General features: G+C 30.6%; 1 protein-coding gene and 1 long non-coding RNA gene across 2 annotated transcripts; one reads left to right on the top strand and one right to left on the bottom strand.

Annotated features, from left to right (window-relative positions):
• The first annotated feature begins 223 nt into the window (after window positions 1-223).
• LOC109618006 (uncharacterized) lies at window positions 224-5920 on the top strand. Its single transcript, XM_066073985.1, has 5 exons — window positions 224-345; window positions 2582-2614; window positions 4517-4655; window positions 5092-5191; window positions 5683-5920. Exons 2-5 carry the CDS (start codon window positions 2584-2586, stop codon window positions 5743-5745), a joined length of 333 nt encoding a protein of 110 aa, XP_065930057.1. The 5' UTR covers window positions 224-345; window positions 2582-2583; the 3' UTR covers window positions 5746-5920.
• A 5724-nt stretch (window positions 5921-11644) lies between these two features.
• On the bottom strand, window positions 11645-13803 carry LOC117687897 (uncharacterized). Its single transcript, XR_010710174.1, has 3 exons — window positions 12776-13803; window positions 12406-12568; window positions 11645-11957 (listed from the first exon to the last, which is right to left on the bottom strand). It is a non-coding gene; the product is annotated as an uncharacterized lncRNA (long non-coding RNA).
• Window positions 13804-15167: the final 1364 nt, after the last annotated feature.

The raw sequence follows: 15167 nt of genomic DNA, 5'->3' as shown, positions 1-15167 counted from the left end.
TCTAAAACAGAGGACATGCGCGCGTTTATATTTTTCTTTTATATTCTTGCATTTGTACATTCTAAATATATCACTCATTATAGAAATGCAATTGATTCGTGTCAAATGATATGTTTATTTAACTTCCCTTCTTGTCTTTTTTCAAGGTTTTTTTTAATGTAATCAAAATATTATGTTGTTTCTATGGTCATTAGGTCGTACTTGGCAACCTATATTTTGATTGGTTACTTTTTGCATTGAATTTTAAATTGAAAGGAGGTATACCCCAAACTTCCATGTAAACTCCCCAAACTAGAATAACTGGTGTTATTGGATAGTTGCAAAGCAAGTTTCTTTACACAACCAGTAAGTAATTCTTTGCAATAAAAAGTAATCTTGCAGATAAAATTGTAAATATAAATACACTAAAGATGAACTATTTTTAAAGAATTAGGTTCTGCTTACAAATTTTGAAAATAGGTATGTAATCAACATAAAAAATAATTTAACCCACTCCTTTCAATTTTATAGCGATTATAGTTTTTTATATACATTAGAATTATTTAATTATTTATAATGATCATTCTTTATACGACGAATGAGATTTATGATCCTTTTCGCAAAAATAAACCTGTTTTTGACATGCAATTAAACTCATTTTAAGAATATTTTGAGTCTTATTTAAACAAAAATTCACCTGTTCAAGGAAGATTAAACTTTCTTGACCTTTTTTATTTATTAACGCCTGTCATGTAGTGTTATCACTAAGAAAAAAAAAGGCAACAAAAGTCAGATCTACCTGTAATATATATATATATATATATATATATATATATATATATATATATATATATATATATATATATATATATATATATATACTGAGCTAGCAAATTTTATAGATAAAGGAAAGTAGTGGCCAACGACAGAACAATGCAAATTTCATAATTTTAGAACAAAGAGTTCATTATACAGGCCCCAAAAATCACATGATAATTTTTTTTTTAAAAGCTACAAACCCCACCTATCCAAAACGACACCCCAATAAAACCCCTTTGTTCCACAATTAAAATTATAAATAAAATTATTTTTTACTCTTTTAATAATCGATTAACTTGGTTTAATACATGTAATAACTGCCCTTTTTCCTCGGCGGCTATTCATATAGGTGATTAAATAATATAGACATTTGTGTATTTTGGAAGTTTATTGGCAGTATTTAACTTGCTTTACAGCTTCTTTTTTCTTTTATTTTAAGCAATGATAACTATTTTTATAATTGCATAACAAAGCATGGCTACATTTATGTTTCCACACAAGCAAATAGATTTTAAATTCTGTTTTCACATAATTGTATTTGTTATAAAATAACTCAAGTACCATGTAAATATTTAATGCATGTTCATGCTAATAACCAATGCATGTTATATTTTAATACGTTTTTATGTCACCTATGTTGTTTATTTTCTGTTGTGTTTTTTTCATTTCATACCCATATTACACTGACGTTGCATTGTAGTAATCTTAGAATTATTTTAGGGCTTCATACATTTGAATTAAGGAATAAGGATTCATTCTTTCAGTATTTTGAGATGATCAAATATGGCTGGGTTATTAGATCCATTAAGCCTGAAGGGATTTATGATACCGTTTATCATCCCAACCGAATTTGATCACCTCGTATTATTCAAGAAATAATTTCTTAGAACTTATATTTATAAAATGTTCACCCAGGGATCCATCAAAGATTAAATTATTTTGACGTTATTTTCATTTTGTATTTTTATGCAAACCCCGTCTTGCACCCCAACCGCGCATTGAATATGAACTGTTTTGAACTATACGATACAAAATCGATTCGTAGTGATATCACAGAGAAATTTAAGACACTGGAAAATGTAAAAGTGATGATATATATTACTGTATTTATTTTTAGCGTTTAAGTAAGATCAATAGTATAGTAAAGTAAAAATTTTCAAGTAATGTCTTGTTTTAGAAGACAGTGCCTATTCTTTCGATGTATGCGTCATAGATTTGTCATGGGCTTTAAACATGATAAAAAGTATTGAATTTCTATATACAAGAGTTTGAAGTTAGGCCTACTTTTCATTAAAAACCTCCTTTAGAGAACAACCAAACAGTGCATTTTGTTTACACAATGCAAGTCCATACATATTGCATACCATTTAAATAGCCTCAATGGCTCAGTGGTTAGGCTTTCAGACGTAGCAATACTTTAAGGCATAGATGTCTTGATGATTCAACGCAGCCCAAATTATGGACACCTTACTGGATATCCTTTAAATTTGAACAGCTGCATTATTTTATCTATGTTAACATGAGTGTTAAATTACAGATTTGTTAATATGCATTACGACTGAATAAGATGGAGTTCATCTTAAATTTAAATAATCCAAGACCCTTGTTACAAAATCATTACCAAACAAATCTTATTAAAAATGGTTGGACTTACAAGTAAAAAAAAAAACCATGTTATTAAGCAAATAAAATATAAAAAAGTATGTTGCATATAATGAACAAATAAAATATCAAAATAAAATAAAATGAATCAATTTATCATTTTTTTTTTAAATAATTTTAGAAATGGCCGATGGATCACTGAACGAATTAAATGGTGCGTATGCAACTTATATGTATTAATATGTCACCAATAAGATTTGTTTAATAAATATATAGTCTTTTTTTCATTGCAATACAGGGTTTTGCATAATTTCCTTGCACAAGAGATGACTGTTAATTCATTAAGTTTCATTAATGCAGGACATTTCGAACGCTTTTCAAGGTTAATTGTGCATCTCTTTGCCGATCTATAATTGATTTAAAAGGAATGATTTCAATTTAAATAAAATGACATTTTGTATTGAATTTTGTTGGGTCATTGTTAGTTGTGAAAAAATAACAATATATATCGTGAAAGATTTCCTACACAATAGTTTAAAAAGAACTTCCAGAATCTCTGGAAAACAGCAAAACTGTTGCTCTATGTGTATGTTGGTAAAATTAAACTTTTCTCGAGTGCCATGAGATTTGGTGACGAGCGAAGCAACGAACTAAATATATAGGCGAGGAAAAGGTTTAACAACATACTTAGTACATGTTTAACATGAGAAAGGAAACTGTGTGATTCTATCTTTATTTTTACTATTACTATGTGCTAGTTATCATTAGATCAAAACTTAAATTAAGTTTTAAAGAATGGCAATCTTGTATGGTAATTGTGATTGTTAAACAAGTCCCTCTGGTGTATTTACCTGTATTTAAAAAAAGTTTAACACCTGTATTTAAAAACAGTTTAACACATTTGGTATTCAAACTGAATTAAAATACAATGTTGAGATTTGATAATTTGCAAGTTGACTTGTCTCTCGGATTAGAGGTTAAGAAAATACAACATTTGTTCAATATCTTTCTTTCTGGAAGGAAGTAATGCGAGGATGGGGCAAGCTGTTGCATCTCAAAATTATTTATAATATCATAGAATAGACAATTCAGGTTTGTTGTATCAGTGAAAATACATAGGTGGGGGTTATTTGGCCTGCGTAAAAAGCGAAAATTCTCTCTATACATTGATATACTGTGGAATCATTTAAATTCGTGGGGGCCAATTTTCGTGGATTGTAAGTTTTTTTACTCATTTGTGGGGATGTAATTTCACGGATGCGTCGGTTTTAAGTTTCAGGAACAAAGATTAATCTTCCTAAACTTGTTTTCGTGGAGGATGTAAATTCATGGGAAAAGGCTTCCCACGAATACCACGAAAATTGAGCCATCACGAATTCTAATGATTCCACAGTATGTACTGATTATTGTCGTTCTAAGAAGCAATTACACGTCTAATATCTGTATCAAGATCTGGTTGTAATAATAGTTTCCCCTTTTATCAAGTATGTACACCAGGATGAAATGCATGTTTAATATTTCATAGGCAATTCTAATAATATTTATTTCAAGGGTCTTATTTTCATGTCAATCGCTAGATGTTGTCCGTACGGGCAGGCACTGGTGGGTTTTTCCTTTCACTCCAAAATGAGTCAATGATTGGTCAATAACCAATAACTGCCAATCATAATCAAAATGCTTATGAATGCAATACCATTGAATTATGAAGTTCGGGCGGGGTGTGTACAACGTCATTTGTATGTCCAACAGTCGTTTGTTTGAGATGTGAAAATTTACCAAGGATAAACTCGTATTGACAGACCGTAAATTTACGTTCACATAAAATTTTGATTAATGGCGCGAAACTGTTAACTTATAAAATACATGTAAGTAATAGGTGTTAAAGTTTTTTTTTTATTTTGGCTATTTATTTGAAAAACAATATCATTGATAAACGTTTACAATTGTTTAATAAATGTACAACTCTAAATTAAAACATATACATGTAAAATTTAAAATTAAATAACTCATATTTCGTAGAATACAAGGTCATAATAAGCAATTTGAATTTTGAAATGATCTAAGAGTGCTGCCAACAATTATAACTTAACCATTTTCTATTGAATTATTTTTCTAGCGGATTTTGATAAGGATGGAAAAGTCGAGACAAAAGTGACGTTGTCAAAGACGAGAGCGCAGCAGGATGGACCTTTGAAGGGACAAAAATTCTCAAAACACAGCAGCATCATTATAGAGAAATCCTCGATCACGCCCACGTGAGTAACTGTGCACGGTGTTTGTTTTTATAGACGGCATCTCACTCTTTGTGCACGCATCAACATCTACAAAAATGAGTTTTATCGTCTCACAATTTGTATAAAAGTAAACATTAGAATCGCAATGGATTCTTTTACTTGTATAAATCTTTTTACATAAAATCTTAGTATATTTATTAAATTCATCACACGATTTGAATGTTCTACATATGATAAAAAGCGTGTGCATTCTGGTATCTTTCTGATATCTATACACTCGTGCATCACACGGACTTTGTGAGGGTTAAGTTCTCGCTGCACAACTCATGCCAACAATATCGTCATTAATGTTTTATACACTTGGATAAGTTAACACAATGTATTTTCATTTGTGATGACACAATATATGTTTTCTGTAAGAATACTATTAATCTTTTTTGTGGAAATAAAATTTTAGATGTGTGAGCGTGCGGCTGCCACTGAATGGAGAGTTGTACGGCTACGACGTTGAAATCCCTGATGGTCATCAAATAGACCCCAAAAAAACTGTTATCACGGTGAGCTAAAAAAATGTATACAACTTAGAACGAGCTGAAAAACAAGTCTTCATTGGTTAAATTAAAATTATACATTTTAATTCGCTCCCCTGTCTTACGCTTGTAAGTGTATTAAGTAAATTGACTAAAAAATACATGCACAATTCCCCACTGTACCAAAATATTTTTTCAAACATTTAAACAAAAATAGACTAATGTATCTACCATAAAAAGGCATAATATAAATAAATGTATATGCAACTCAGAGCTTGCTTGAATTCAAATTTTTTCGGTGTTTTCATGAAAAATACATAACAATTTATTACTGAACCTAGATTAGTAATTTGCATTTCACTAACTCAATAAAAATATAGTGAAAACTAGATATTGTCTTATTTTAATATATGAAGTATGTACCATAAATACTTTGTATTGCAAGTTGCCAATGTGTTCTAACTTTGATATTTTTGTGTCGCATTTTTCTAATTCAAATATGTTTTATATTTTGCTAGCCTAAGAATGACGTCATCGAAATCAAAATTGTCAAAATTGGTGAATTTACCCTTCCTGCTTAGTTTGGAATGGCAAGTCCGGATACAGGAAACTCTAAAAGAACATTCATTCTGATAAGCTTCTAAATATCGTTCTTTAGTTTTTGTTGCTGCCTTGCTATAAATTTTTATTAGAAGAGCCATGATGATGTACCATGTCAATTAAACGTTTTAATACAAAATAAAAGAAATCATTTTTTGTCTGTTCTTTATCTTTTACATAGAATTTAAGGTAAATAGAATGAATAGTGCATATTATTCATATAGTATTTTGAGATTGGTTTTCAGAAAAAAAAATGAAGTAGAAATGAAATAGGTATTATTAAGAATTAAGGTAAAAGAGACAGTGTATGATTATTAGGTTTGTTGCAATTTGGCTTTAAACAACCCTTGAAGGCCACAGTTAGAAAGACAGACCCTATACTATAAGTGTCAAAACGAAAGCTTTTCTCATGAGGAAGAAACTTCAATAGTTTATGCAAAATTATTTTTACATCTGAAATTTTTATAGAAAGTTTTTCTGAGCAGGTCCCTTTTTTATTTAGAACACTCATCGGTCAATATTTTATGATCAAAGAAATTAATTTTGAAAAGCTTGGTTGATATTTCTGTGTTACATTAATTAACAGTTAAAACAAGAAAATGACAAATTAAAAAAACCAATTAAATATCAGTACAAAATTTGATTTTGAATCCTTTGGAGATAAAAAATTCAACGTTTCCCTGTATCCTTGTTTTAACGTCTATTTTTGGTGGAATAATATTAACGTCGATTAGTTAATATCGTTGCAGAAAATCTGACTGTTTAGTAACTTACCTAAAAAATATTTTGAAAAAAATGTAATTGCATGTCGTAATCACGGTAAATGTCAAAATTATATTTAAAACATGGTTTGATTGATGTGTATAACATAAATTTATCTTTTACGAATAAAATATTGTAAATGACGCCCTGTAGATTTGTCAATTTAAGGAGATTGTCAACAAAGAATCATAAATTTTTTCTTAAATTTGAAGACTTGTTTAAGCCATAAGCTATTGCTTAATAAAGAAAGTCCTAATATTTGAATTTTAAGATTTTAATAATTTTTTGGTTTATCTTTATACAAAGATCTTGTTTTAAAGGAGATTAATATAGTTTAAAAACGGCCATGTCCATTCAGCTCTCTAAATTTTGCCGAGTAAAATAAGTTTGATCTAATTTTCGTAGTGTTTGTCATTAAAGAACTTTATTTACATCCTTGAACATTAAGTGTTTGACACTAAGTATGTTTTTGACAATTTATGGAAGATGCTCTCTCCAACAGAGACCGATCGATATTTTGACAAATTTTATGCAGAAACGCACGTATACACATGCACTTACCCGAAATTGTGCAAAAATGGAAGGAAAACCCCCCAGTTCATTGCAATATTTAGTGGTTTTTCTAGCAGATTTTACAAAAAACAAAAATGCTATTGTTAAGCAACGTTGTCAACAGGTTTACTTAATACTATCCATTTATTCAACAAAAGGGCAATGTTTTCAGTCACAAACTACCAATTATCTGATTTAAGGATTTGATCTTTACCCTATTGGGCTCCATCATTTCTTTCTTTCAATGAATAATAAGATGTCTTGTTATGTTCTAAGCATACATCAAATAAGCACAGATTTTGTAATACATATATATGGCGTTCAGATGTACATATTACATATGACTGTGTTCAATGGATCTAATTCAATGATGTTCGTTTTATGTTGCTAGCCAAGGTGTCTTCATCAAAATCTAGGTTGTCAAAATTTGTCACCTTGCTATAATTGATAAGTCATTTCACTGACTTACTAAGCTTGTAATGAAAAGTATTTCCACAGAAACTGTCCAAAAACCCGTGCGTATTACTGTGGTTTCATCAATATTCGTTGAATACCAATTTTCGTGGATTTCGTTGTTTAGTTGATCCACGAAATTAAATGTTCATTGAAGTGCAATTTTTATTAACATTTTGTATCGATAGGGTCATTGGCCACGAATTTACGTATCCTTGAAACTGTGATTTTCACATAATCCACGAAAATTGATGCCCTTAAATATTAATGAAACCACAGTATCATGTTTTAGGTTTCCTGAGAATATCCATGATCAATCGTGTTAATTTCATGTTTTATTTCCAAATGAAAGAAATCACTTGTCTGATTTATGATTATTTTGTTAAGATTAGAATATTAAGTCTGTACACAAACTGTCAAATTACAGCTGGACTAATATTATATGACTTTTATTCTTTCCTTTTTTTTTTAAATATTCACACTATATTTAGTGCAATATCAATATCATGTATAATTTAGGGCTGAATGGTCATTGCCTTTTTTGTATATATTGATCTCCTTCTAAAAAAGAGCTCTATATACAGATAAAGAGAAATGTTCATGTCTAAAGCCTAAATGAATGGACTTTATCTCTCTCTGTGTCTCGCCCAAACATATATCGAAGTGGCTTTATATACATTTTAAGTACATTAAAGAAACAATTATGGAATGATCGTGAGAAATTATAAAACAATCATAATCAATTGAAATTTCGAAAGTGCGAAGCATGTTAAATATGATCGGTGTATCAAGTGTGTGCTCATTGTTGCGCCTCTGTAAGTGGTCGTTCAAACGTTATACTGGTAACTGTCACCAGATGGCTTGCTGTGACGTGTATGAATCAGGAGACTGTGATGAACAATAATTGTGTTTAATAGTTTAATCAGAAATTGGGAGGGTGAAATTGGTTTATTTATGCTCAGCACCGTGAGAATATCAAATGACATTAAATTATGATGAGTAATCAATTTGTGTGAAAACAGCATTTTGAAAGTGTCAATATGACCCAGGCAGAACCATTCGTTGGCCTGTTAAGCTATGGATGACACTAGTACATATACTGTGAAAATAAAACAAATCAAACCATATGTTTACTCTCTTCACGAATAATGTAATATTTTCTAACCTTGATGAACAAGTTCTAAAATAATTTAACATATACGCGTAGATTGATTGAGCTTAACAAAATATTGCTGAAACAATTCTTCCTCTCCAAAAGTTGTTTCTACTTGAAAAAATTAACGAAAATCATGTATGATAGTGCCTCCTCCCTGGGTTGGATAGTCTACACCCCCACAATTTTTTTTCATATGGAATGAATGGTGAATTTTTGTGTGAATGTGGAATATTTTTCCCTTTTTAACCACTTTTACCTAAAATTTACATTTTCCAAGCTAAAATAATTTTACCTCAAATTCATCAAAAGTAGTTTTATTATTTTGAATAAATTTTTCAGCCCCCTTTCAAATAATCAGTTCACATTTTTGTCTACACAATATACGCCGCTGCAACCATTTAAAGAATACGATATGAACAGATTAATTTTTTGATTCAAATGTATATTTGTTGAAACACTGTTGGTGCCATGTCATGGTAATTATTTTATTCTCTAAGCCCTATGAGTTCTTTCAAAATCTTTAAGTTTCATATTCTTAGTACGTTGTAAACAAGATCTTTTTAAACACTTCCACATTCCTTTAAAACCGTAAATTGCGGATTTCTTCATTTTTCGAAATACACTCACGCGCCAAAAGTATGTCAATTTTTATTGTTTTTCTCTGTATATTTCAATGAAAGCAAGGCTTAATTTTAAAAGCTTTTCTGGTGTTTTTGTCAGATTTTTTTTTATTACAATAGATTCAATTTTACCTTTTTGACATGCATTGAAATAGTTTTTGAAAACTTTCTGTAAAAATTGGTATTTCAAACACAACACTAAGAAATTTTTAGATATAATTTCAGGAACAAAATTTTTAAAAAAATATCTTAATATGATGCCAAAAAATAGCTATCGAAATTCTGAGATTATCAAAGTATTTTAAAAATCCGTCAAGGGGTTACAATTAAAAATTCTTTGATTTTGTTTTTCAATTAAATATATAGTGAAATGAAAAAAATCGTCATACTCTTCCAGAGTGTATGTAAAGCAGAAGCTCAAGTCTTCACGATTGCAAAGTTAAAATTTATTCTTATTCAAACTTAAGGATTTTGAAGATTTATTTTTGCTAATAATTGATTAACGGTTAAAAAAATTATAAATAAGCGAAATAAAGAATTAAGCTACGTACAATGTCAATCATATATAAAACAAAAACAGAAAACAATTCTCCTTTGTACGGAAGCCCATTTAGGACCTATCAAAAATATTTTTGAATTTGAGATAACGAATTCTTAAATTTGTTAAAACGAATTTAAATCGTTAAAACGAATTTAAATCGTTATAACAAAATTTTGAATTCGTTATTACGAATTCCTAAAATTTGTTATTCGTTATTTCAAATTTTGAAATCTGTTTTAACAAATTAAATTTGAAATAACGAATTCTTGAATTCGTTATTTCAAAGTTTTAATTAGTAATTTCGGTTTTTTAAAATCGGTTATAACATATTTTCATTCAATTAGTGGTAACAAATTTCATGTTTTGGGGAACAGATTACACGGGGTGGACTTAATTTGTTCCATAGCGGCGTACGACGAAATGCGCCGATCAATTGATCGGCGAAAATCGGCGAAATGGTAAATGAAGTAAACTGGCGTAAAAACAAAAGTGGAGGAACATATTGTCACGGCTGTTGCTGTAACCATGGTAACAGATGTAATACCAAAAGACACCTTACTTTATCGGCTTTGCTAGAATTCCTACATAGATAGAAACAAAATATTTAAGAATTACTATATATGTAGCAACGCATATTCACCAAAAATACCATGAAAGATATACAGATTTGTTTCGATGGGTTTCTGCGCAAAATTCCCAAAAATTGATTAGTCAATGTTATTAATCAATGATCATGCTGATTTATTAAATGGCACTTGCAGCCCAGCCAATGTCAAACTTATGTCATAGAATTTATTTACCAGAATTTAATGCTAAACCGCACCGAAATCGATGCAAAAATAATGAAGTTACGCCTCTTCAAAGTGCCTATTTTTACCTGCTTTTAGAAATCTTATCAAGAGAAAATGAAATTAGGCGATAACGAGGCTTCAGTGACGTCACGAGGTCAACAGGAGGGAAATTTATTTACAAAGCTATACAAAATACAAAATAAATTCGATTTTACAGCAAAAATGATTGATATAGGTCTTTTTATAGATATAGATGTTTTGACGTATCTAGTTATTTTAAGTATCGTAGATTTAGAAGATGTATCCGTAATTATTTTGTTACAGATTTCTTTTTAAAGGATTTTGAAATTTGCTATTCTAATCGCCTTTTACCGATGAATACGATATCTTTAAACGCTTGCATGGGCAGATTTATGTTCATTATTCATATTTATTTTGGTCGGTGCGTGGTCAAATCAAATAAAGCTTGAAGGGCTTTATGATAGATTTGATATGCACGCTCCGACCGAAATTATCACCTAATAATATTCAAAGAATGATGCCTTTTGCCTTATATATATATTATTTCCAATTTCTACACTTCAAAAAAAAAAAACATTTTAAAACCACTATTTTTTTTTTCATTCATAGCACATGTTATGTATTATTGCAGCAAATACCGTTTCTCGGTTATGCTGTAGGACACGCCTTTTTTGTTTCGCTCATTTTTAAAAAATTATTGGGCTATAGGTTTCAAAATTGAATTGTTATTTTATCACAGTAAAGGTTATTTGAAAAATATTAATATGATATTTTATATGACAAAGCCAGGCATTATAACCAGGGTGTGCACATGCGTGAACCAACTTTCCATCGGGATTGGTAAACGTTTGGGAGGAAATTCGATAGCTTCTTGGAGGAACTTCGAACTGATGATAGGTGTGTCACGACAGCCGTCGTGTGTCTAACCAGTCAAGCAATGAGAACAACAATAAGTATTTACAATCTTTATCTATATATATAAAATCAATAAATTTACAAATATACACATTCAAACACACACACACACACACACAAAATATTAACAAAATAAAATGTTTCTAATATCTGATTCGTCAATGTCCTATGGTGGTATATTGGACAGCAGTGTCCCTTCAGTGTTCCTCCAATGTGTCCTCCTTCGGTACCACGTCCTAAGATGACGGCTTCCGTCCACCGGCTTCCAGCGTAGTAAGTGAATACTCGAAGGAGGTTACACGGGTGGTAAGATGTTCAATACCGAAACACTGGTGACTATGGCCGAATCAACACTGGGACATTGCTGGAGCCTTGCTGGAATCTTTTAATTCTATATAAATAACAATATTTTCAATTAAACGTTTCACTTTCACCATATACTTATTTACCTAATTACCGTAACTGCACGCCATACAATCACACCGAACAATACTCGCTCTACAAAACTGTTAAGTGTATCAGACCCCTTAACGTATCAAACACTGTCACAGTTAAGCGTATAAGACCTCTTAACATGCAATATAGTTAAGTGTATAAGACCCCTTAACATTACAAAACAGTCAATATATGACCAAAAACGCCGTATAATATATAAACTCACAAATAAACTAGCAAACCACGCTTGTCACACAAACGCACCATAACTCTACGGTAAATAAACAAGTATGTAAAACGTTAACACGAAAATACTATCGAACACGTATAAGAACATTTACCTAAAGTCTTAAATATTACAAACAAGACTAAAGTATAAGGAAAAACGAACTTACCCCTAATGGAGATGGTTACGTAAAAAATACGCTAAGCTATACATCGTGCTACTACTGCAGTGCGTGCTAATGGACCCCGGCTCACTGACCAAAAACATGGGTATTTATAACATCAAAGTAAACAAATAGACCCGTCCGAGTAAAGTCCAATATTGACCAATACCTGAAGTGACAAAATCTGAGGCACCAAAAAGGATATGAACATAGAATAAAAAAATCAGAGGTACCCTACGGGAAAATAGTAAGCATGAATAAACCCCTACTGATTGTGACAAGGTGCTAAAAAAAACAAAAACAAAAAAACCAAACAAACAAAAAACCGCGACTTTTATATCATATAGTCATTAGAAATTAAAGGAATGTTATGTACCTTTGGTTAACACTTTAACAAGAGGCCCATGTAGCTACATGTACATCGTTCACCTGAGCAACAATAACTTTATTTGGGCGTTCAAAGGATATTATACCATATGGCCCCTCGGTAGAATAACAAAAAATAAATATTGTAAAGTATTTGAATTTTTGTTACTTATTTTTGCATGCACTTAATCAGCAAACATAAGGCTTAACATTTACTTCCCGAAGAATGACAAAATTGTATAACTTCCTTTGGCTAAACATATACTTCCCGAAAAAGGACATATTTGTATAACTTCCTTTGGCTTAACAAGCTCTTCCCGAATGCTGACAAGACCAATGAGTAACAGGTCCCCTTGGATAACATTATCAGTTGCCTGAAGAATGACAGGGTCGCTATGTTATAGGTCCTGTAGGGAAATATTCTCAGTGACGGTATTTGACTACACTCTTTTGAAGTGTCAGCAATAAGAATGCTTCCTTTTTTGCTGAAATATCTCTGATGACTGAAAAACATATCAAAGTACTAGTCATTTTTGTTTACTTTCAGAACATGTAGGTTTACTTAAACACAAACCTTAAAGAGCTAGCCTTTCTCAAAGCAGCTGTTCTGTAACAGTTTGAATTGCCGCTATTAGAATACTTGTTTTATAAACTTGTCAATATTTATTGAATACGTCACAAAGCATGTTTAATAGTTAATATCGATGCTGGGAGACAAATCATCGAAATGCAGTGCAAATAATGCCGAAAAAAGGCTTACCCAATACAGAGACCCCAGATTTGGATGTGTCAGTTACATGTAGAATATAATCAGGATAATACAGGCATGGATATTTGTAATATCAGCAAGTGTTATGAGGTATACAGATAGACATTTATATGACTTGACCGGCCTTTCCTCTCGACAGCAGTATGAACAAAAATGACAAGAGTGTAACACTACCCTGAATATTATGAAAGATGAATTTGGCAAATATAAAAAAAAAAACTATGACCCTTTCTTTTTTTATTTTATGGTCAGGATGAACCCATACTAGAACTCCCAAACATAAAGGAATTAAGAATTTGGGGTTAAATGCTCAATTTTCCGTTAAAGAAAAACTTGCATTAAAGATACATTTTTTTTATTTGTATTGAATATAAGATATGATTATAATTTTCTATAGTTTTTTTTTATATTTGCCAAATAGTTATTATTACACAATGTCCAAAACCGTGTTGATATGTTGTACTGACTTGGCTATTGTCTCTGATTTTGTTAACCGAACCAAATGACAAAAATGATACGCTATCAACCATTTTATCTTCACAAAACATGAAATAAAATAAACTTTAGGAAATAAGATTTTACTAGGAGTACTTTATTTCGTTGTTATTGAACTTTCACAAATATATTTCTTTATCACTAGAGGTAAAAAACAAGGACAATCTAATCACTGTGCTCAACCGATAACTAACTAGTAAAAGGCAGTAAAAGTACATGAATAAACATGCAATGGCTTTGAAAAAAATAACGACGGAAATGATCGTTGTAAATTAAACATTGCATAGTGTGGTCAACTGCGATTGATAATATACAAGTCAAGAAATCTAAAATATATATCTAGGTCAGTTGAACCTAGCAGATATAGGTTAATATCTAAATCTCGTGGATACAGCTGAACACTGTAGTAAAAATAAATAATATTGCCAAAAAATGAAGACAAATACAAACTTCAAAGGCAAACTGCATAAGCAGACATTTTATGGCACTTAACAAATATCAAAATTGGAGTTTTCAAATTACCGATAATCATTAAGTCAAGGTCATATTGACCTTGAAAAAAATGAGCGAAACAAAATGTCCTACAGCATAACCGAGAAACGGTATTTGCTGCAATAATACATAACATGTGCTATGCATGAAAAAAACCTAGTGGTTTTAAAATGATTTTTTTGAAGTGTAGAAATTGGAAATAATATAAATATAAACAAAAAGGCATCATTCTTTGAATACTATTAGGTGATAATTTCGGTCGGAGCGTGCATATCAAATCTATCATAAAGCCCTTCAAGCTTTATTTGATTTGAACACGCACCGACCAAAATAAATATGAATAATGAACATAAATCTGCCCATGCAAGCGTTTAAAGATATCGTATTCATCGGTAAAAGGCGATTAGAATAGCAAATTTCAAAATCGTTTAAAAAGAAATCTGTAACAAAATAATTACGGATACAACTTTCTAAATCTACGATACTTAAAATAACTATATACGTCAAAACATCAGACCTATATCAATCATTTTTGCTGTAAAATCGAATTTATTTTGTATTTTGTATAGCTTTGTAAGGTAATTTCCCTCGTTTTGACCTCGTGACGTCACTGAAGCCTCGTTATCGCCTAATTTCATTTTCTCTT

The sequence above is a fragment of the Magallana gigas genome, chromosome 10 (genome assembly GCF_963853765.1).
Source record: "Magallana gigas chromosome 10, xbMagGiga1.1, whole genome shotgun sequence".
Taxonomy (NCBI): Eukaryota; Metazoa; Mollusca; class Bivalvia; order Ostreida; family Ostreidae; genus Magallana; species Magallana gigas.
The sequence above is the reverse complement of the archived record's forward strand: the minus strand, read 5'-3'. Positions and strand labels throughout refer to the sequence as shown.